At 39.9% G+C, this 24694-nt stretch overlaps 1 protein-coding gene across 9 annotated transcripts in view; it reads left to right on the forward strand.

Annotated features, from left to right (window-relative positions):
• TMEM108 (transmembrane protein 108) overlaps positions 1–24694 on the forward strand; it is a 226412-nt gene that overhangs the window by 130302 nt on the left and 71416 nt on the right. For all 9 annotated transcript variants that reach the window (XM_048951308.1, XM_048951304.1, XM_048951303.1 and 6 more), the window contains one exon: positions 16860–16941. In XM_048951308.1, the coding sequence (XP_048807265.1) occupies positions 16902–16941 (40 nt within the window). In that variant the 5' untranslated portion in view covers positions 16860–16901. The remainder of the gene's footprint in view (positions 1–16859; positions 16942–24694) is intronic.

A 24694-nucleotide genomic window follows, 5' to 3' on the forward strand; every position in this document is an offset into this window, starting at 1 on the left:
ATATTTGCAGTTTTGCTTGAAAACTAACATGTGATGTACTGTATTGTCTACTATTACTGTTTTGTTACTATTTTATTTTCTTCTTCATCTGTTGAGCTTTTCATGTTATACAGTATAATGCATTTCCTCTAGGTTCTGTCTTTTTCCACGAAGATCTATTATTTTGTATTTCAGAGAGAGGCATTCTTTGCCTGAAGTAGGAATTCCTGCCTAGTGATTGTCCTTTGATGGCCTGTTGCAGACCCACCTGAACTCACTCTGCTTCTGACTGCCCCAAAAACACAGCCTTGTCTGGGAAGCCATGTGGCTGTCTCAGCTATGCTTGATCCAGTAAGCTCTGATAACAAACTAGATTTATTCCCTGGAGCATGGCATCCCACTGTGTGGCTTTTACCTTCAGCTGTCTCTCTCATCTTCAGCAGAACATGTTTTGCTTTTATCTGCAAAAGACCATGTAGATGTAACGCTGATATTTAGCGTGTCTGTCTTGCTTGGGATTGCAAGCTTTTGGCTCCTTGGGGGGATACTTCTTTATGTGTAGATAGTATCTAGGAATAGCTGTTTCTGTCATTCAGCTACTGGAAACCCTGCCATGCATGTGTTGAAACTGGGACTCCACATTCATTTGAGATGCTCCTTCAATGTGTGTGCCAAGGTCAGAGCATGCTGTGACATTGCCTGAAATAGTCTCTCCACCATGGGTGCTTTGGAAGCACCTGCCAGTCACCTACAGCAAACATAATCTTTCTTCAACCTAAATGAAGACCACCTACTGCCCATACAAAAGTCCTGCAATTTGTTCAGATACTTTGCGTGTTGGGGCCTATGGTTAGTCTCCTTGACAAAATCTGCATCAATTTTTAACAGATAATTTTAGTTTAATATCATCCGGAGGTTATTTCCCTGAGTCAAGAAAGAGAATGAGGAAATAACTGCTTGAGTTTTAAAGCTATGTCTGTTGGTTTATTTTCACATAAATTATAGGCTGTGGAATAAGTCTGTACCTCTCAATTTCTCCTGCTAGAACTGTTTTACCTCAGATAAATAATTCAATGTTCATTAGCCAGAGAGAGTCAGAGAAACTGGCCCTGTCACCTACAGGACTGAGCACTCACATTACATGCAGGAGACTCAGGTTCAAGCCCTTGCTGTATCAATGTGTTCATTATTTATACAACATGGAATAGCTCTAGCAGGGCGGTGAAAGAAGCTGGATGTTACACTGCATAGCTAGGTTGTGGGTAACTAAGCAGATGTATAACAACCACCAAACTAAAGGATAGAGCTTATTTTTCAAAAAATTGAAAGATTGATTTCTCATCTAAGCAGAGTGTGAAAATATCTTAGATCTTAAAAAAAACGGGATGTTGCTGAGCCTCTCTCTATCATATGCACCAACATGAAGTGTCAGCGTCGCGCATCACACTTCCATTTTGCATGTCTGCCAATGACTCACCAAGCAATGGGGCAACATGGCATCAAGTCTGCTGTCTCTGCAGTGTTCCAGACATGTGAGCTGAAGCAGTAAGAAACAAGCCAAAAGGAACCAACAACCCTCATGTTTAGGTGATAATTCTTAATATAATCATCACAGAATCACAGAATCGTAAGGTTGGAAAAGACCACTAAAATCTAGTCCAAGCACCAGCCCACCTCCACCATGCCCACTGACCTTCAGTGCCACATCCACACAGTTCTTGAACACCTCCAGGGACGGTGACTGCGCCACCAGGATACCTGGGCAGCCTGTTCCAATGCCTCACCAAAATAGATGAGTAGTTGGTACTGTAGTAAGAAATAACTGAACTCTGTGAACTTGCAGTTCTTGGCTAATGCTTTCTCAGTGTCTAATTGCAAGATGAAGGCTTTCAGAATGCAGCTTCTTTGTGCAAAGTTACTTAGGCAATCTGAAGATAAAGGTATGGCCTGTTTTTTTTCCCCCCCTGGAATTCATAGTGAGGAGGATTACTCAGTATTGTGATTGATCCACGGATAATGCAGAAGTGGAATTTTAAGTGGATTGTATATAGAACTGGGCTGTTCAGTTAAGTTATTGGAGAGCAGCAACACAAATTTTTCTTTATATGTGAATTATAAAGCATTCGCAATGTCCTCTAATGTCAACTACAGACTTGTACCACCAACAGATCACTAGATTCAGTGTTTTCCTACTTTTTGTGAGTGCACCTGGCTTACAGATCCAGTAGGTTGTGATCATGATGACAAATTCCACTGCTCTTCAGCACGAGGTGTTCTGTTTTCTCAAGAAAACTTAAATAGTTTAGATTATGTCAGTCTCCTTCCCAGCCCTAAAAAACTATACTGGAATTGCTCTTTGTTTGCATCATTGTGTGCCTGCTTTAGCATTTTGGTGAAAAACGAGGGAAGGAGTTTTTTTCTGCTGTGTCACAATAAACTCTGTTGTTATCCTACCTGGTGGGAACAGATGTATCTGCTGCTGCTGCTTCTTCAGAAATGCCTTGCAGGGCTTTGAGGCTCAGGATGGCCTATCATCCATCAAATAACAGATGTCTTCACAGATCAGCCTCTCTGAGTAAAAACACAAGCACACCAAACAAAAGCTGATGATTAGCTAGTTGACTGACAATAGGCGAACTCCAATGCAGATGTACAAGAAATAAGGAAGGGATCAGACACTTACATTTTTATTTTTCTGAGTTCATTATACGCATTCATTTTTACAATGAAGTCTTAATGTTAAAACTCTGATTATGCAGCTTTCTGCTTCAGAGCTTCTAACTTATGATTTTTTCAAATTAAAATAATGTATTAATGTTTTCTCCAATTACATGCTAATAAAAGACTTAATTCAGTTTGCATACAATTAATGCATTTGTTGCAGAAGTATCCCATAAGCTATTGAGTCTATTTTAGATCATCTCTTTAAATAATTTTTAGTTAAAGACTTGCATTCACATCTTTCAGTATGAATGAAGTTGAAGAAGTCTGTGATGATACATTCTGTCAATCATAATACACCTCCATGTGTATGGTTAAAACAAAAACAGAAGTTTAGCTTGCATAAGTTGGAAGGAAGTATATGAAGTATCACACACATCTCTCTACAGGACATCCCCTATTAGATGGTTTGGTTGCTTCTGTGAATAGATTCTAATTTCTGGTATGAGTCGATGGATTGGAGTCTCCCCAAATGCAGAACAATGTAGAGAAGGACGCTGTTGACCTTGAGGCTGGTAAAGTTCATCTGATACTGAGCTCAGTAAAATTTTGTTGGTACCAGTCAAACGGAAATTTTCCAACCCACAATACTTCCATTTCAATTCCTGTAATTTTTATTTTTATTTTTTTTCATTTTGGCAAAAGTAGTTCAGCTATCCCTGAAGAAAGAAAGAATACAGGGAAAAAAAGACAATCATGAAGTTACGGTGCCTTTCATCATTTTGTGGGCCTTCCATATCACAGATCAGGAAACTGAAATTTTTCATGGAGAATGAAGAGTGTAAGGCAAGGACTGGAGGGGTTTATTGAGGAAAGTTAAAAGTTTTTGCATTTTAATGGAATTTTGCCAGATTGGTCTGCATTTTGGCCTGAAAAGTCCTTGTCCACATACAGTTTCTTTTTTAAGTTTTGCAGCTCAGCTCTCCTAGGATTTTGTCAGCAGACCAGAAAAATGCAGAAGTTGTGAACATGATCCAGGTGGCTGACTCAGATACTGACATAAGGAAGGGAGAAAGGACAGGGCTGGGATATGGCCCCGTGTAAGAGACACTGGGAGTGGGGCAAAGAGGTGAACAAGTGGCAATAAAATGGTGAGGCACAGAGAGGAGATACTGAGGGGAGTGGCTGGGAATGGGAATGAGGGTTGTGGCACTGTGCAGGAAAAAGGGAGGTTGACAGGGCTCAGGTAGAAGAATCTGGGTTTGCACCTCAAGTACTGCGTTCAGTGTTGGGCTCCTCACTGCTGGAAAGACATTGAGGTCCTGGAGCATGTCCAGAGAAGGGGACAGAGCTGTGAGAGCACAAATCTTATGAGGAGCAGCTGAGGGAGCTGGGATTGTTCAGTCTGGAGAAGAGGAGGCTCAGGGGAGACCTGATTGCTCCCTACAGCTGCCTGAAAGGAGGTTGTGGTGAGGTGGAGGTCAACCTCTGCTCCCAGGGTATCAGCAATAGGGTGAGAAGTAATGGCCTCAAGTTGCTCCAAGGGATGGATGTTCAGGTTGGATATTAGGAAAAATCTCTTCTGAGAAAGAGCAGTGATGCAGTGGCACAGGCTGCCCAGGGAGGTGGTGCAGTCACCGTCCCTGGAGGTGTTTAAGAACCATGTGGATGTGGCACTGAGGGCTGTGGTCAGTGGGCATGGTGGGGTGGGTTGGTGGTTGGACTAGGTGATCTTAGAGATCTTCTCTAGCCTCTCACCATTAGACTTTATCTTCCCTAGTACTTAAAATAGAAAACAGATTTCCACACCTGAGCATTCCCCATCTGAAGAAAGGCCCTATGATCTGTCCTGCCTGAGCTTTCACCTGCCTCTCCCTTGTGCTTGTCCCACACAAAGGACATTGAGCTCTCGCTGATCTTCCTGCACTATTTGCTCACAGTTCTCTAGAGGACTCAGTGAATGTCTGTAAGCTTCTGTGGTACAGGTCTTTTGTTCTTATTTAGCTTTTTTATAACTGTGAAAGTTAACATTTAAAAGCCTATTAAGGCTGAAAAGCAAAGCTGTCTTAAATAAGGAAAGATTTCAGTCAACACTGCTCAGATGAATCAATATTTTATTTTATCTTAGTAGTTCATTATGTTACCCCTTCCTCCCATAACTGCACATCACTCACATCTCACTCTGAAGCCGGAGTTATTAATTTCCTGGGGAGCACTTCTCCGACTCTCATTATTGCAGCATCTGAGTACTTTGCAAACATTAATGAATTTATCTTCACAATGTACCAATAAGGTGAAATGACATTATACACTGGGGAAAATACGACACAGCAATGTAATGTTAATAAGGGACATTTAATTTAGGCGTCCAACTTGAGATGTTTGTGCTTCAATTTCCCAGGAATAGCATTAGTTGCACTTCCTTTGTTCTGGAGTCAATAAGAATTGCTCTGTGATTGCAGGTGTTCCCTGCCCTGCTCTTAGCAAACAAGGAAGGCACAATTAATGACTGCCAGTACACAGTTTGGTGGTTGTTCTTCCCTGGCATTGTGTGCTGAGGCACCCCAGGGCAGCTTTCAACATGAGAAGCATTTACTCTCCCAGCCATTACCTTGCTCTTTGGGTTGTCTGCTAATGGCAAGGCAACGATGCAGCCTGCAGCAGGTTCCTTCTTGGTCTGACTTTGACTCAGTGGACGTGCATGGCCAGTCTCTGTTCTTACACTGAATGAGGCTGGAATACTGTTGACAAAATGCAAAGACTTTATTGTTCAGTGTGTCACTGCATGGACAGACCAGAGCCAGTGCTGACTTTTGGTCTGCGGGGACAGATGGACTAAAAGGGCTCTTACTGCTTCTTATTGATTCCCATCTTTTCTAGCTGCCAGAGTAGAAGTGCTGGAGCAAGGGTTCCTGAAGCCAGAGAGAAGCTGCAGTTTTCTTTGAGAAGAATCCTTCATTGCACCCCTGGGCTGCCTCAGAGCTCAGCTGGGTGGCTCCATGCTCTAAAATGAACCTGTGGCTGGGTACCTCCAATCCTCCATTTCTGCAGGGCTGAGCTTACAGCACAGCAGACTTTTCTTGAATAGGAAAACAGGAATAGGAAGATAAAGAGACAGTTTTTATATGCATGAATGTATGTTAGGCTCCATTACCTTTCAGTATTAACGGTGAGTCTCACTCAATCTTGTACTCACAAAAATCCCACTTCAAGAATCCTGTGTCCACCAGATTCTCTTCTGTGCTTCTCTCTGCTTTACATAAGACTGTTCTTTCCCTTTCTGCTCAATTAGTTCATTTTCATATTCAAAGGCCACTTTAATCACATCACACTATGTCAATGTCTCTGGAATTACTCTGGGTTGAGGCTTGGCCACTCTGAACATGGCTTAGGTTATCGTATTTATGATACAAGAAAAGAATATTTGATACACCTGAAACTGTTCTTCCTGCATTTTAGCTGAGTTAAATCATTCATCCAGATCTTTATTAAATCCACCTCTCAAATGTGCAGTCACAGCAATTCTTACTCTTTTCTTATCCATGCTGTTTCTTACCTCTATTGAAAAACAAAAACAACCACCCCAAAATGACATACCAGCCTTTTTAAAGCAGTGCTCTTTGCTTGTACAATCTACAAATCCTGGGACAAGTGCTGGGGTGTCTTGAAGCAAAGCTTCCCACAAGGTCAGTAGGTTTTGCCTGAGGAAAAACATCACATTTCTGGGCAGCAAATGAGAGTTTTTACTCAGCTATTAAAATAAATTGTGCATCTGTACGTAATCTTACTTGACAGTATGACATGTTTTCAGATGCTGCTGTTTGAGATTTCCCATATTCTTTTATATGCGTTTCCTTGTGGCTTACCTGCATGCCTGTCTATGCCAGTGTTCAAACCCAGTGAAGGAAGGAAAATGAGCTGGTTAGCCAATAGCAGTCTTGCTAGCTGAGTAACACAAAAGGGAAAAAAATAAGACACGCAATGATCAGTGTGCTAAATCCTCTCTAAAGCTCCAGAACTGTCATATAGAGCTAAATCCCAGACAGTGCCGTTATCAGTGCCAGGTTAGCACTGGAAGTGCCCCTATCTCTCCTTCTCTTTCCTTCACTCCCCCATCCAAAGCCACTGAAGTTAATTCATCATGTTGACACAGAGCAGGGCATTATTATTCAGAGTTGCATAAAAAGTGAATTTACATTGAGCAAAACCAATAAGCCACACAGCTCTGACATTTAATTTTCCTGTAAACTCTTCCTATTGAACCAAGCAGGACTACATGCATTTTCAAATAAAATGCAGGGTTTGCACCACAATAACCTTGCATAGATGAAAATGAATAGCTTGGAAGTTACCATGAGCCTATTTCCTGCCACCTCCCTCCCAGTTTAAAATTTTTATGGGCTGTATTTTTGCTTGATGCCATGTTAAATTTTCATCAATTTTATTTTCTCCTCCAGTGTCAAAATGGCATGCAAAATATTCTTCTTTTAGAGGGGCTGCTATTTATGACTGGGTCACTGATTAGTAGTCCCCTGTTCTTACTGTGGCTGCTTTTTCCTTTGACATCAAACCCTGTGGCTGAAGGTTGAGGATAAATAAGCGATGTCCCTTGAACTAGACACAGTCATAATAAACTCTCAGATGTAATGTCAAGTCTGAGCTAGTGTTCTCTTCTACTTTCTGCTGTATGCTGATCAGTTCCCCAAAGCAGAGCAGTCATATTTCAGAGCTCACTTTATCTGCTTTCTCTTCTTACCATATTGAATGTCTGATTATAGGAGAGGTAGTAAATGGCTCTGTTAAAAGATGGTTTAACCAGGGAGACGTAGGTCAAGACATAAGCTTACTTTCCATGGCAGATGATTGTGCATCTGCATTTATGTATCCATCCATCCAAATTTTCCAAAGACTTCTCTATTCTTAGAGCATGAGTTATTATAATTTCATACAAGAAGCTACTTCAGGCAGGCTTTGAAGTGATAGACATTATTCCAAGATGAATGTGTGCTCTAAAATGGCTGTTCAAAAGAAACCAGCAAACATTTCAGTTTTTTACCAGGTTGTGGGGACAAAAGGATCTGGCAAGACACACACAGACCCTCAAAAATGCACCTTTCATGTTTGTTTATTGTACCAATATTTTTACTAGAAATTCATTGCAGACTGTGCTGTTTTTGTTACAAATTTATGCTCTGTGTTGGTTAAAAAAATCAGCAGTATGGGTTACTGTTAAATGTATTAATGCACTTTTGAAACTGAACTGTTAAGAATTCAAAAGGTAGTTATGCTTTCCCACCGTGGGTTTGTGGGTTGGTTTTTCTTATTCAAATACAATCAAATGTTTCTTTCAATCTTAGGTACTTGTATGTGTCTATTACACCCTGTCATTGTGAAATTAGATCCTTGTGCCATACTTACAAATAATGATTAGAAATGGTACAAAACATTCCATGCAAAGCTGGCATGGAAGTATTCTTATTTTTAAATGCATATTTTGATGGGAAATTTAATTTTCACAGGAATAAAAAAAAAAAGAGAGGAGGAGAGAAAATACCATATATGTGTTTATTCTTTTTTTTTTTCCTTTTTCTTTCCTCTTTTGTCAGTGAATGAGCATACTGATATAAATAAGGGAAAAAGGAAAGAAGCAGAGAACATAGCCACCATTAACGATATACACAGAAAACAGAAACGTTGAATTCAAAATTGTAATTGCTTTTTATTTATTTATGTATTGTGTGTTTATGTATATCTTAATTATGTGATCATGCTTGATACGAGAGAATACACTGAATATGTGTTGGTGGAGCACCAGCACCTGGTTCAAAGCTCTTTATCCTTTCCGAACTTCAGTTTTCAGAAAAGCTCTGTTTTTGTGAATTGGATTCACCAGCTGGTGGAGTCAGAAAGAGGACTGCATTGGTGTCCTTCAGTGTTGGTTATTTCCTCTATGCTTTGCAGATTTAGATGAGCCAAGAAGTCCGGTGACAATACAGAATATGTGGGTCTTGGGCTGGGCTCATCTAGACTTATTCTATGTCAGGTCAGCTGAAATTCCTCTAGAGATGGGCCAAAACTTAACTAGTCAATCATGAACATCTCCCTGTTCTGTATCCTGTAGCCCTCTCAGTCTTTACAGTGTTTGATGAATGTTTGTAAAAGAAAGGGGACCCTGAATAAAAGTTTTCACAGCCAAAGCATAGCATGAGATCTTTATAAAAGCAGTTATAGGCACTTCCTGCCTCGCCTCAGTGTTACTGTAAAGCAGGGAATGGTGGTGCTGAGTGTTGAGCCTCCTTTGTGATGTATTTGTTTAGCTGGATAATAGTATTCCTTGCCAGAGGAATGGATGATCTTGCATTTAGAATGTCAGACTGAGCTCTTTCCATCTGATTTTCTTCGAAGTCATCTACAGCTGATGTAACAGCAGTGCTTTCAGTGCTACAGTACAGGTAGCTTTGAGAATAAAATGCCTGCTTGCATCTTTAATGCTCCAGCACCTTTCTGAACATGGCCTAGACATCAGATGTGCAGGGCAGGATGCTCCTCTTTGTTTGCAGTTGATGATTACCTTTCCTGAAAATCTGACCCAATCAACAAATCTCTGTAATACAGCACCTTGTTGTAAAATAATATCTTCTCTTTTGCACCCTTTTTCCTTTTCCTACTTGAAGTATTTACATTTAATCAAGCAGAATAATGTGAAAGGCCTAATTTTAGCAGCTTCACAAAGGTATATCCTTTTTCTCCAGTGTTTATTATGGAGCACACAGAGCTATTTGTTTGCTTGTTCCCTACATTAAGTCTTTTTTGTTGTGTATCCTACACAGTAGGAACAAGGGAACAACTTAACACCGCTGCAGAAAAGTTAACCCCATAAACCTTGAGATTCCTGCAGCTGGAGAGAGCTCTTAGTGTGACTCCTTTGTGTTCAAGAAACGTTTAGGTGTGGTACTAAGGGACTTGGTTTAATGGGGTTATAGTGGTGGTAGGTGGATGGTTGCACTGCATGATCTTGGAGGTCTTTTCCAGCCGTGGTGATTCTATGATTCTGTGATTCTAGATGTTGAAACCATAATTTTCAGTTCCCAAAGCTGGAATCAAGGGTAGACCTTCAGATCTCTGAAACCCAACAAATAGAAACAGCCACATGTAAAGGATGAGTTAGTATCACTCAACACAGGCATTTAAACCAGGCCACAGGAGCTGGGCTTCAGGGAAGCCAGGGAGATGGGATGAGTAAGTAAGATGTCAGCATCCACATTAGGGACACCGCAAGGCAGGCGAGATGCTGTGGAAGATCCTCCTGGGAAAGTATACCAGCACAGGATTGATCTGGAAATGTAACTGGGTTCTGCTTTTTACCTGTTTCTATTGAGAAGGAAGAAAAGGAGCTGTATTTTCTTCCTTTTCCTAGAAGTTACGAGATATCTCACAAAGTTGCAGGGGGTTGCTTAGGAGAATCTACACTGGGGTAGCATTGTGTGCAGAGAAATACTTCTAGCAGGAGAGCTTGCAATGGTTATAAAATTTTCATATCAAAGGGCAGATAGTTTACACTGCTGAATGCTTCTTAGACATAGTGCTGCATGAGATTGTTTTGTTTATATGTTGAAATAATATTAAAATATTTTTTGTTGTTTTGGGTCTCATATGATCCATAAAGAAAAAATGAAAGCTTACACCACTTAGACTTAAATCCATCATATTTCATTAGGAAAAAAATATATATCTTTGTAAGAGGACAGTGAAAGGTTCTTTTCACTAAGGGCTATTTTGGTGTAAGTCTCTTGACCCAGCTGTTTCACTTTTTTTTTTTTTTTATTTAATGTTGCAACATGAAAGCATGAAAGATGCTCCTCCTCCAAACTCAGAGAAGATGGAATCTTTTCTTTCAAACAGTTGGCAAAAATAGCATCTTTCAAGCTGTTCCGTAAAATTTCACCATCAAAGACTTGTTTCAAATGGCTATTAGTAGCTGGAAAGAAAAAACTATAAGGGAAATATTTTTGTAGCTGGACCTCGACTTATCATTGTTAGCTTTCCAGTGGAAGTAAATGCACAGAGCACATAATTGTATATGCAAGGTTTCCTGAAAGAGACTTGAGTGGCTCAGTTGTGTGTCCCATTATCAGATAATAGAGATTTTCATGTAACTCAAGTGGCAGAAGTCACTTCCTGCATTTGGAAAATTGCACTGTGATACTATGACTGGAAAAATAAAACACCTTTGTAAGCAGTGGAAGTACAGTAGGCACCCAGAAAGCCGTCTGTGGAATATTGGTTGTAAAATCAGAGTATCTAACGGCATGCTGTAATTCCTTAAAATGACCTCAGTGTCACCATCTAATGTTAGGCTGTTGCAGAAAATTGGCAATGTCCTCTGGGACTTGATAACAGTAACCAGATGTTTAATCCATTTAGAGCTAATTGACAACAGTGGGAAAGTAGGTTTATGTATGGTGTGAGTGCAATAAAATAAGATCTAACTCATAAGTAGTGTATGGCTTAACACTGTAGGAGAAAATGTAGCAAAGGAACTTCTACTTTATAAATGCTACTGGATCCAATGTCAACCATATGAAATCTTTAGAATTCATGTGAGGGTTTTCTCTTCACTCTTAATGTGTACTAATGATCAAATTCTAATCATCCTTGTAGCTGCTAAGTCAGATTGATCCTTATAAATATGCTAGTTTCTCAGAGCTCCACAGAGATGAGTGTCGGAGGGGAGAGGCTCATTCTTAACCTTCTCATTCTCCAAGTAGGCAGACAGACAGACAGACACATGTCTGTGCACCCATGGGAACAAGAAGCAACCAGAACAATTGCTGGTCAGGCTTCTCTCCCACTGAAGCTACTTTCAAAATTATTTGCTAACAGTAGCTAATGAAGAGCAAAATTAAGAAATTAAGTCCCCCTTACACAACTGATGGAGTGTAAAGGACATTCAAGAGCTAGAGTGCTTTGTAGTTCTTTTGATGTCCTTCAGAAGAACTCATGTCAGTTATAATCAGCCTGTAGAGAAGCCCTGTCTGTCACAGCTTTTCCAAAAGGTCATGGGGCCTGACATTACTGGAGGGCATGCACACTTCAAAGCCAGGAAGTCTCACATCAAATGACTTTTCATTTACACTCTGTTATTTTTCATCTTTTTTTTTTTTTTTTCTGACCCTTTCAGCACTCACCCTTGGCTATTCCAGGGTCTGCTCATAATGTGACCAAGATGCCAAGGCACTAGACAGTCAGAGGCAAAAGCAGTGTTACCTGCTCTCTTCAGAGTAAGTTCTTCCCTTGGTCATCACGACGCAAAGTGTTTTGTGCCTCTGTTTTTGTTACAAGGAATACAAAGCCTTTTCTGCCTTTCCTTTCATTGACATGTGTCAGCTTTGACACGTGGATAAAGGAAGTTGATAAAGACTAGTGAACTATCTGCTGATGTCCTCCTCTCACCACACCAATGCTTGTAAGAGATCATCTGGCCCAGGACTTGTCTGTGTTCCCCTGTTCATGGAGGGAGCTGGGAGGAGGCATGGGAGGATGCAGCCATTTGAACTACTGTTAGACAGCAGAGGGAGGACTGGGATTTCAAAAGTTAGTGGTGAAGTAGGGAAACAGGGGATGAGGGAACAGTTGCTGTCAGATTTTCTTCTGTATAAACACTGCTTTCTCTGTGTATTTTTCATGATAGCGATTATTTCAGCTTCTACATGACTAATCCTTATGCATGTATGACAGGTCTACGCAACGTTACCCAAGGCTGATTCTGTGCAGCTGAGGTATCCTGAGGGTAGATATGACTCTTTGGAGTCTTAGGAAAGCAAAGGGTATGCACCTTTGAGGATAACTGTGGAAGAAGATGTGATTTGTTCTTTGCAACGAGGAATCCATTCCAGAGAGTGCTAAAAATCTAAGTGTAGAGGGAACATAAATATCAAAGTAACCACACTCAGAATGTTACGAAGAAAGATGGTAACTATGGTTTGCGTGTTCCAAGCTGGGAGAAATAAATCACACTGGACAATATGGCACATGCTGAACAAGAACATAGAATTCTCGCTCGAAGGAATCTTAGTGCTACAAGTTAATCATCCTTTTATTAGCATGCCCTGAAGGTTTTGGGGATATAAATTTTGCAAAATAACAGCTGGATTGTAGAAATAGGCCACTGAATTAAGAAACAAATCACACAAACATGAAAACACAAAGCTCTGTGTCAGCTTTGTGTAGCCAAGAAAAGTACACCTGCTTCCTGCTAAGAGGCATGCTTGAATACTCAAGAGTGGCTAACGAGGGGGAAGCAGTGGGTGAAGACGTTGATGTTAGAATTAAAGCTGTGTCAATCTGACCCTGAGACAGTATTGAGTGAGAACTTGTGTGGTTTCCCATTTGTTGTGAAAGTCTGCCTCATAGTCAGGATCATTGGCTTTGCCAGGCTGTTGTGAATTTCGTGTGTGATGCAACAAGAACACTTCAACCAAGAAGAGAGGTGCAGAAATTAGTTTTTCCTTTTTGCTGGGAGACATCTGGTCGCCATTAAAGTACCCTCTGCAAGAGGCAGTTAACTCCCGGGGAAATCACACCTCTGTGAGTTTTAAGTAAAGAGCCTATCTTGTAAAACCCCATAGGACAATACTAAAAGTGTCAAGGCTGAGTTTCGTTGATGGAGGATTCATCAGCAACAATTGGAAATGCAGGTACTCAGAGTGCGTCTTGTTTTCCTCTTTTATTTTCTGCAGAACCAGGAATAGTTCAGCTGAAAATTGTCAGTGATGCAGCTTTTTCTTCTTTCCAGAACAATCCATAAAGTAGAAAAGACAGCCAGAAAAAGAGAAACAAGTTTGTGTGCTTCATGGGGTGTAACTGGTGTGTCTTTCACCTTTCTCCTCTTTCCATTACAATTTTTTCAGTATTTCCTAGTCTTCAAAGGAGAGCCAGTGAGTCTTAACAGTAATTGAAAATATACCCATGTACTTAGAGACCTAACTATGAACCTAGGAAAAGAAGTTTATCTTCAAAGTTGAGTTCTATTTTTTTTTCTAAATATTAATCAAAGATCCAACCTATTTGTAACAGATAATTCCTTCAAATACTGCAAAAGGCTCATCAAATATTGAAGCACAATATGTTTTAAAATTATTATTTTGGTGAAGAGTACTCCTGAGAAAACTAAGGGAGAGTTAAAGAATAAAGTGAAGCTAAAATGGGTACAAAACTCATGTTGTCAGAATACATGTTGGATTATTAAAGCTTAATGCATGCTTTGAAATGTATTTTTTACATTACAACGTTACAGTTGGCTTATATAAAACACGTGGCGATACTCTGGTTTTACATTAGTCAGCTCAAGGTCAGGAACTATGTGCCCACATTTTCCGTTCACATATGCAAAATTCAACTAATCTCTTTTAGTGCATAAACTGCGTTCAATTGCTTTAGAGAGTGTGGATTGGTGAGCCAGAGCCCCTTCAGCTACCACTCAGCATGTAACGTCTCTTGTCCATGATAGATCACAGAATCACAGAATGGTTTGTGTTGGAAGGGAGATTTTCCATTATTTAACTATGACTGGAATTTGCAGAAATTGATATTAGCGTTGCAACTGTGGTAAATTCAGAAGCTATATATGATATGTATATGTTTGCTTTCTAGTAATAATTCTGCTCTTAATTGCTATCTCAGGTGGAAAAATGGCAGGTAAAATTCAGTGCTGCTAATTGCAAAGTTGCAAACACAGGTAAACCTGAGGAGGGGCTCCAGATTAGCTAGAACCACTCCCAGATTTGTATCAGACAGCTCTTTAAAACTAGCATAGTATAAAGCTCAGCAGCAGTTGTAAATGAAATAGAATCATAGATGGAGTTGGGAATGGAGAAGAAAGAGGCAACATTACTGTGCAGTGTGAAAATCTATTGCATACCCACGTATTGGTGACTACATGCAGTTTTGTTATCTTCAGATCAGAAGTAGAAGAGGGACGAACACCTCAAGGTACAATGTTCATCAAGTGTAGAGTGCGTCTTTTGGACAGAGGAAATGAAACAGACTCCAGTTCCTCACTTTGAAGCAGAGGTGCCAAGTCCCCTGGTCTTACGTCAGCTGGTGATTCAGGCTTGTAATGTGAGGTTCATCGGCCTGACCCTTGTGCAGTGTTACTGCATGCAAGCAGATTCTGTCTTTGCAAAACCATCACTGATGTGATTTGGCTTCCAAGTATACACAAATAAGCCTTATTAAATCTCTCTTAACTTTTAGTATCTGTCAGATAAATTCTTGTTCTGCATGCATCTCCTTTACATGAGAAATGAGGTATTCGAAATTATAGAAAGTTTTCTTGCTCTGTGTTCATTTACATTTAAGCCATAAGTGATGCCCATAACCTTGAAGCATTTGGCTTAGACAAGATTTACTGAGTTCTCTAAGTAGAATTTTGTGGCCATATAGTCAAGAAGATACTAACAGAAGACACTAGAAGTACATTGTGAAAGTTATTGAGTGCTAGTCTTTGTTTCTTTCCCCATATGCACACTACTTCCTACATCTTAGAATGGGGTAATTTACCCTGAGAGTCCTATCTAAATAAATAAATATTCAGCAGCATACCATTTATTTTAACCACAATACCAGAATTTATAAGCAAAATGCTTTTATACACTATGGGTAGCATTAACATGGAGATGGAAGGGAAATGTGAATAAACTGTAATTCACAGCCCAAAACATCACATCACAGTTGCCTAGCTCAAAAAGTTTGTTTAGCATACCTTCCCCATTAAGATATTAATAAAAATATATGCAAAGAATCCACTGACAGTGTAGATTCCATATCCCCAAGCGCTCTGATTTTAAGTGTATGTCAGAAGAGGTTTTACAAGCACTGAACAGTGTGGAGTTACATAAATACAATTTTGTTAAAGAAGAAGAATTTGAAATTGCAACCCTAAATCCACAGACTTTTTGTATATTTCTTTTGAAATGTGCTGTAGTAAACGGTGCTTGTTTATGCATAAAGACTGTTAGTTTTACTCTGTCTGCCTTTCTGTTAGATAAATCTGAAGGGGAATAACAGGAGTCCCTTGGCAAGTTTTCATGATCAAACACCATTATGAGTCTAACTCTGTTTAAAAAGTAGTAAATCAATTCACAATTCACAAATAATTGCTTTTATTTAGGAGAAAACACCTTAAAACATTGAAATTTCTGTGAGTTCCTGTGGTATTTTATGGTCTGTTTTTAAATGGAAATGTGAGCATGGCAGAATCTGAGAACATCGTGCTTGTGTACCTAAAAATTGCTGTGTCTAATAACATAACACCAAACATCTTTTTTACAGTACAGGCAGGAAAAGTGACAATCCTTATAAGGCTTCCACCCAAATGTCAAATACAATTCTGTTTTCACAAACTTGTCAGCATTTGTTCAATTCCAACGTGTTATTTATTGGTTTGACTCCTTTATCTTTTCCTCAAAACTACATTTCTAATAAGTTTTGAAAGATTTTCATGAGGACGTGTTAAAATGACTCAGGAATGTTCCAGGTGGTTTGGAAGAAGAAATGATGTTGAACTGGAAGCTAGAGGATAGCACGTTCTATTTAACATGCACAACAGGAGTTTTAAGAGGATGATCTCAGTGTCCTGTCTTTCGAAGTTGGTTATGAATCTTCAACAAATGCTCTTTTATAGAATGGAGAGCTTAAATACTGTGTTGTCTTTGGGACCTGAGTGAGACGTTACTCACAACCGTGTTTTGGGACTATGCTGGCTTTTCACTGCTGATTTATGCATTTCTGATTTTCCTCTCAATGTGAATAATTAATGCCAGTGTGATTGGGGCTTATTTTTTATGATGTTTTTTTGAACTGAGATGAAAAATTCTTACGTGTATTTGAAAATATTGTCTGAGGACTTCTTGAGTGATTCTGAGATGGTTGGGTAACACTTTACCAAGTCGTAGGCACTGCACAGAACTGACTGTTGGTGTACAGATTTTTTATACTCTTGAGATTTTTTCCCTTTTTTGTCTGTGGCAATACCCTTCACTGCCAAGCTGTTAGAAAGCGTGGCTAAAAAGGCTGAAGCACAGTTAGGCAATTTCCCTTTGCTAATCAATACAATTTTCCTGTGAAGCTTCATCTGACTTTGTAATCAACAGGTGTAACATTAAAGCATGAGTCTTGTTACCAAATCACAGATCTTTTTCTCTTGTTTTCCTTGACAGAATCATGAATAAACTGGCAGACCAGCAGGACCACATGATACCATGAAGAGAAGCTTACAGGTCCTCTATTGCCAACTGTTTAGTAAGTAAAAAAAAAAAATATATATATATATATTTATTTATAAGAAATCAATCATTCAGATTTTTAAATGAGAAAGTGTTATTTATGGCGCACACAATTCAGACAGGTACATTACCGTGTGCCTTGTACCTGGAGGAACCATCAGGAAGCTAAGTTTTCTTGTTTGCTCAGATATTTGGAGATGTATTAAAAAAGAAATTGTAGTGGCAGGTGATTTTGCAGAGTGTATTACAAAGGTAAGTGCAATCTGCTGTGCCTTGAGACTGTGAACACTCAGAAGAATGAGAAGTAGGAGCACAGGATGGTGATTGGAAGAATTATGTGGCAACCTTGTTGTAATCATAGCTTTTGTATAGTTCTCTACGGAAAAATGGGGTCCATGTGACCAACCATCCGGTGGTGATCTTTCAACAGATCTAAGAGTGAGTGAATGGAGCCCTGGGCTCACATAGTCATAAATGCTGTGTCAGTTCCTGAGATGACTTGTTTTTCTAATTTTTAGAATAGTTCATGTAGCATGAAGGTCCAGTGAAAATACTTTAAAAGAAATGACATTTATATTGTGCAGATAAAGGCTGTCTCTCCTATCCAGAGGCACAAAGCAAGATTTTAAGTGTTAGGTAGTAACTGTTAGGACATTTCTGTAGGTGGACAACTTTCAGTGTCAACATCATAAGCAATAGCATTTTGTACAAAATTTTAGAGCATAGATAAAGTGAGAAAAGACAAAATATAAGTGTAATCATTTCATCAGTATGCTTTGAGAAGGATATTGCTACTTTACAGGAAGAATTGTAAACAGTTTTTTTTATGCTGTCCTTTCAGTTCAGCAGAACTTGTGACTTCAGTGTATGTCTCTTATTAACATTCTTCATGGATTTCTCTTATTCTGTTCCAAGCAAAACAGAAACCAGAAAAACATGTTTTGTATATATAGGACGAACAATGAAAGAAATACTGCTTTTAAGGCTATGTATGACAATTAATCAAACAGGTAGACTTTTTTTTGTAGACTTTTACAGGAATGCAGTTAATGTCATATATTTGTTTTATTTACTGCTGTTAGGGTATGAAGTGAGAGAATTGTTTTGCTAGTTTGGCTTCTTTTGCAGTTCTAATCCTGTGATGCAGGAGATAATCAGTTGGTTTCATGACGTTGAAAGGGAGACTCCAGAGGTGCACCCAAGATCATTCTGCTCTAATAAACATACTCCATATTAAACCTATTATAGTATTGGGTCTTTCTGAGATTGCTTGCCTTTGGGATTTTTTAATATCATGCTTCCCTGTTTGATGGCATTGCCCATTGCTACCCCTGCTGCTTTAAACTGTATTTTCAGGGTAATAAATTGAAGATATTGTCATAAAACTGAGGAATGCTTAGAATGAAGAGGGAAAGACTGAGCAAACTAAATATAAATGATTTTGATCACGATATGGCGAACTCCGTGACTTAATTTGAAAGGAAGGATTATTTCCATTAAATAGATAGATAGATAGATAGATAGATAGATAGATAGATAAACAAGCTGCACTTTTTCTCTGAGTGCAGCAAATATGTGTGCTAAGTGTAGCTGTCATAAACAGATGTAACAGTTATAGCTTTGTAGCCTACATTTTAGGCATTTGAAATGAGTTTCCTCTCTGTCTGATTCGTTTTTTTGTTAGTAGGTTGATTTGTAAGAAGCCTGTGGCAAGCTCCAAGTTGATTAATTCTTATTAAATTGTTTTTTTTTTTCTTATTTGCCCTGTAGGTGTGTGATTTAAGCTAACTTTTTCCCCAGTTACACCACAATACTTAAAAACAATCTCAAGGGTGTGCATTTTGCAGCAAAAGAAATATTTCCTGTAACGTGTATTTATGCTAAATGAAGCACCTGCAGCGTGGTCTTATCTATTTTATCTGCACAAAAGAGGGAAAGATTGCTATTACTGCATTACTATGCAGAAGGGGGAAAAAGAACCACCTCTGGAAAAGGGTCAAAAGATCATATTTTACCTTGGCCTAATATACTGATGTCCTGTGCCTTCCTTCTTCATCTCCAACTACAACAAGTGGATCTGTGATGCTGACTCTGATGCTGTGTTTTCATTTTGTCTGGAATGGTGTGAGCAGCTAATTGAGACGTAGGCTTATAGAGAGACATGCATGATGCATGTATTCTTACACATCATAAACTGGGATGGCTTGAATAAATTGTTGGTGGGTTTTGTACAAACAGTGATCAGCTGCAGAGGCAAAACTGAGTTGTGTGGGAACTAGTGGTTTCATCCCCAAACTAGTGCAATGCTATGAGACTTGCCACATGTGTGTTGAGTCCCAGCTGTGCCATTGGGCCAGCAGTGGCTATGCCCTTCTGTGTATTCATTTCCATCTCTGTTCATTTGTACTGTATTCAGCTGTGTGTCTATACACTGAGACAGTGGGACTCTCATATGCATGAGGACTGTTAAGCTTTGGAGCTCAGAGAGAAGATTTACTTGATTTATAGACCAGTAGGAGATGTTAGCTGTATTTTTTTAAAATCAGGCCCATATGTAAATAAGATTTGAAGTCACTAACTGTAGCATCCGTCCTTTTAGTGAATTCTGGATGACTTATGTAATCAGTCTACTGCCATCCATATTCCCCTGCTGCGCTTTCCAAAAAGAGCATTTTCTATCCATTTAACGCTGATCAAGAATAGTATGTGAAAATGGCACTAGCAGCAGCTGCTCTTCTGAATATAGTTATGGCTGGCTTGAATCTGATCCCAGTTGTCAAGAGATAGACTTTGTGCAAATGGCAGCGCTGCATTTGGCCCAGGACATGGGCTCTGGGCAATGCTGCATTACACCTCGTCATTCATTATTTATGAATCAGTAATTAAGCATGTGATAGAAATGGAAGGAAGTGTTGCTTTCGGACTGTATCTTCGAAGATACTCTTTAATCTGAAATCTCTGAGATATTTAAAAATAAATAAATAAATGAAAAGATTAAACCAAAAATTTTGGAAGAGGTTTCTTAGTGAGAGCTCTTTGAAGTCAGCAGCTAGATTGAGTTGATGAGGACCAATTAAAGCAAAACATGTGTCCACAATTTGCTGCCATTTGTTCTAGGCACATCTTTATGGATGAAGTTGGTTGCCTCTATAATGATGAAGATGCAAATGCCTTTCCCATGAGGCTGAGCGATCTCCATTTTTTATAAAGACCTAATGTGATGATTTAAGCCCTACAGCATGAGCCACAATATGTCTGCATTTTCTGTAATAAAACATGCACATTATAATTTGCCACGCATGCAGTGTTCACGGAGATGATCCAAGTTGCATGTAAACTAGGGAAAATGTGGAGGAAGGTAACTGGTGAAGCCCCTGGCACACACACTGTGCGTGAGACTTTCTTCTTCAGACATTTGTTTTCCCGAGAAATGGAAGGACTTTTATTTTCTATTTACTTACAGCACCAATGTCTGTATGAGGACCTGTCACCATAGCATCTGGAAATAAATGCCAGCCTGAGTGTTTCTTCATGCCATTATCACTTCGAGCCTTCCCAAGCATCACTCTTTCATCACCGAGGCCTGGCACAGTGCCCAGCAATATCAATAGAGCGAGCCGCCTGTGTGCAGACTCACAACTCTTGGTAGCAAGCTGAGCAAAAATGGCAGTGAGTGGCTGTGCCTTGTAACACAGGCTGTCACAAACCCTGCATCACTCTGCTGTACATGCAGCTTGCCTTCCTCCCTCGTACCCGGCAGCCTGGCTGCCGTTCTGTTAAATCTCTTGCAGGGGAATTCACCCCGCAGGAAGGGTTTGCACAAAGGCTGACTCCAGTCCAGGGGCACTGATATTTGAGAAGCTATGTGAGTGTGTTAAATTCATGTGGAAACCAACACCCAATTCACCATGCCTTCTGAGAGGTGCTGGGCACTATTGTCCCCCAGTGGCTATTGCCTCTTACAGGAGCCAGGATCATCACTCCTGTTCTGTTGTTGAGCAGTGTCTGTGAATAACTGCGTGGCTTTAATAAGATGGCACACACTGATGCTTGTAAGCAAGTGGGGAGGCATGGTAACAGCACAAAAAAAGACTGTGGCCAGAAGCCAGGGAATAACCTTTTTCTGTGCCTATAGTAGAGAAGGCATGAAGAAATGGATTTATAAAGCAGCAGGCAACTTACCATTAGACATCAGGCCAAAGTGCTGCAGCAGGTAGGACACTGAGGGGCTGGAGCAGGATGATCAGGAGGGTGTTAGAGGCTCTGCTGACAAAGCACTGATGGAAAAACACATCTCTCAGGGGAGACAGGGGTTATCTAGATGATTTGAAAAGCTCCCATCATCCTTTGACCCTGTGACCACCGTGGATATTCTAGGTAGTGTCCTCAGTGTAAATGAGCCTGCTTGCTTCGGCAGAGCTCTCTCAGTTTGCACAAGCCATGTATAATTAATCCGTGTGATAGGAACATATGGCTGACGTATGCTTAAAGATACTGGGGATCACTTGATGCAGACTGGGAGAGAATCTCTTTCTATCATTCATGGGGATTTGCAGAGAGAAAAGAAAACAGCATTTTGTAGTGCGCTGCTAGACTAGTAGGTGATAGCTTAAGCAAAGAGAACAGTGGGGGAGTGGTTATCTAGCAAGAGAGTCCATCTGTTTTGCTTAGAAATTAGAAAGGTAAACAGCCTCTGGGTATGCAGTGTTTTGTGTACAAAGCTTTTTGGGATGCTCACTGGGGTGCAGGATTTCTATCTGTGAGTCACATGGCTTGGTAACAGGCTGCCCATCGGTAGCACACAGCAAGCAGTACATCCACACGTTCTTTTCCTACTGTTCAATTAAAGGTTGTTGCTTCTGTTCCTTAACAAAACTTTGCCTTCTTGAAAGAAGCTGCTGCTTTCCATTTCCTTTCTGAAATCCTTTCCTGGGAAACAGACCTTTTCAAGAGAACTTTAAATGCAAACCAACACACCTTATAAAAGAAAGTAAATTGCATACAGTAAATTGCATACGTCTTTTTATCAGGTGTAGCCATCTGCACCCTTAATGTGCCTCTTGGTGGGATTTCAGCTGCACACATGAGAGGCAGCATGTCCCTGCTCATCAGCTGCATAAGCACAGCTCTCTGAATCAGATGACTCTTGTGATTCTAAACCTGAGGTTGTTCCCGAGAACAATCTGCAATGTTTATTTTAAATTTGCTGGTTCCATGAACTGTCTTGTCCTTAAATACGTAACATTTGGGTCACATTTCACAGAGCACACAATCTCATTAAAGAGTCTGAGGCACATGTATGAGGGCGGAGGGATGTTCTGCCTTGTTCTGCTGAGAGCAGGCACAGATTTAGGAAAACAGGCTCTCCTGAGCAACTGACACATTGTGTAAACTTCTCTGCTGCTGTTGCAAATTTGCTGAGACATAGAAAGATCATAGAATCATTAAGGTTGGAAAGGACCAGTAAGATCACCAAGTCCAACCATCAGTTGATCACAACCATGTGGAGCAGGCCTGGGGCTATAGAATTTCAGGTCATGGCTCGAGTGCTTCGCACTGAATTTGGGATAAAATGCCAACAGACAGTTACTATGTTTGCTCACTCTATTGGCAGACAAGGAATTCATGCTTTTGCACATATCATTTGATAGTCTGATTATGTTCTTGGCATTAAGTACCTTCATTTATATGCTTATACTGGCACTGCTTGTGTTAGAACCCTGTAGATTTTTGAAAGTTAATGAGAACACGCGTAACTTCCCGGTGTTTGTATGCGTCAAGCGTGCTTGTTGGTTTATAGTAACAGTGTCCATGACCATTATGTTCAAAGACCACAAGATATTAAATGCATATGCATAATGTGGTTGTTTATCCAAACTGTGAAAGGCTGCAAGGATTTGGTTTTAAAATTCCTTTCACTGTTGTTAAAGAAATTATTTGATAGATCAAAATCCGTAATATCCTTTACATCCTTTGTTGTGAATTATTTGTGTTTTGGACCTGGAGCTATCTGCGTTACAACACAATGTATCTGTCTAAGCTTCTATTTTAGATTCATTATTGTTTGCCTGAAGCCTAGAGAGAAGCTTTAAAAGGAGAGTGAATAGGCAGGAGTACAAATTTGACTTTTCCCTTTTTTCCCTTTCAAAATTCTGTTGATCTGTCTCTCAGAGAAATGAAATTTCAGGAACAAAGACTTAGCAGCTTGTGAAACTTCGTGTGTGTCCCTGAGACTCAGAATCAAGTCAGTGGGGAAAGAAATGTTACTGATACGCAGACAGCTGCCTGGTGACCATGAAATAGTGGTCCTACTGAGTTCAGTGGCAAAACTGCCTCTGACTTCAGCAGGGTTGGGGTTTTATTCCTGGATTCCATGTCACCAGCTTAGCTTAATGTTGCATTATAAACCAAAAACATCCTGTCAGACACCTCCTTCCACAAAGCCTTATTTTCATGCTGTCTGTCCAGGAGACATTGGTATGTTTTTGACAACATTGCAATCAAGCTGTAATGTGGCAAATGCAGTTGAATATGTAAATAGTGCTCGTAGCACCGGGCAGGCTACTCCTACAGCAGCACAAGCCATACGCTTGTATCTCTGTTGGGCTGTGTTCCAATAATTTGACATACACAAATTTGTATGGTAGCACACACACTGCTGTCTAATGTCCATGAATAATCCAGTGCTTGTGACAGCGTTCCTGCAAGAAGGATGGAAAAATGACTAACTGTTGAGTACTTAATAAACATCTCTATCTGATATTCCACTACGTGTGAACTGCCATGCACATGGACATGTGCTACTGACATCAGTAATACTGTGATATTTATACCCCTGTGTTTAAAAATGCTGTCTTAGAAATGGCTTTGCCTTTTTGCAAAGCCTTTAGATGATTCCGCTTCTACCCACCCCTTGGCACTTTTTGAACAAGGAAGTTCTAACTCTAGAGATTATGTTAGTTTTGGTCACTTATGGACTCCCATGGTAGCTTATTGCAAGCTGTGTAAATAATTTAGAAGAAATACCTATGAAACCAACATCCAAAGAGCATAGCATCTTGTAGTGGGTGTTATGCTTGACCCATTTCTAAGTACCATATATACAAATGTCCTATTCAATTCTATGGTAGACCTCCAAAGAACTTGAGTCCACGTCCTGGTCTAGAGGGAGGTGTCCCTGCCTATAATAGGGAGAGTGGAACTAGACGATCTTAAACTTCCATTCCTACCCAAACCATTCTATGGTTCTATGATTCTATTTCAAAATTTAAGCACATTCAACTCATTGAAAGACTTCAGAATTCCCCCTGCAAAACAAAAACAAAAACGCTTGCAGGAATATCATCTGAGTTAGTCTTAAAGCCACTTGATCCTCAAAGCAGCCAATATGGCTGGTCTGTGTTTTCATGAGAGACATCTACAAAACTTTTTTGACAAATCAAGATGTAACTGGTATTAATGTATTTTTTTGTGTACATTATTACTGTAAACTACATATATCCTCCAAAGTCTGAAGTTTCAGGGGCAGGATTTGCTTCTAAGATCAGGGAAAAGCACAGAGCACTGTTTCACATGGCCCTGGAGCCCCATGTTATTCTTGGAAAAAATCAAATATTTTTATATGTCTCACAAAAGGTATTTGAAAAGTAAACTTGGAAAGAAAAATACTGTTCTGTAGTGGAAATGCTAAGTCATGGCTTGAACCAGTGATTGAGCACCTGGTAGGAAGGCAGAGTCAACCCAGGGGAGCTCAGGTGCAAGAACCTGAG

The sequence above is a fragment of the Lagopus muta genome, chromosome 7 (assembly GCF_023343835.1).
Source record: "Lagopus muta isolate bLagMut1 chromosome 7, bLagMut1 primary, whole genome shotgun sequence".
Classification (NCBI taxonomy): domain Eukaryota; kingdom Metazoa; phylum Chordata; class Aves; order Galliformes; family Phasianidae; genus Lagopus; species Lagopus muta.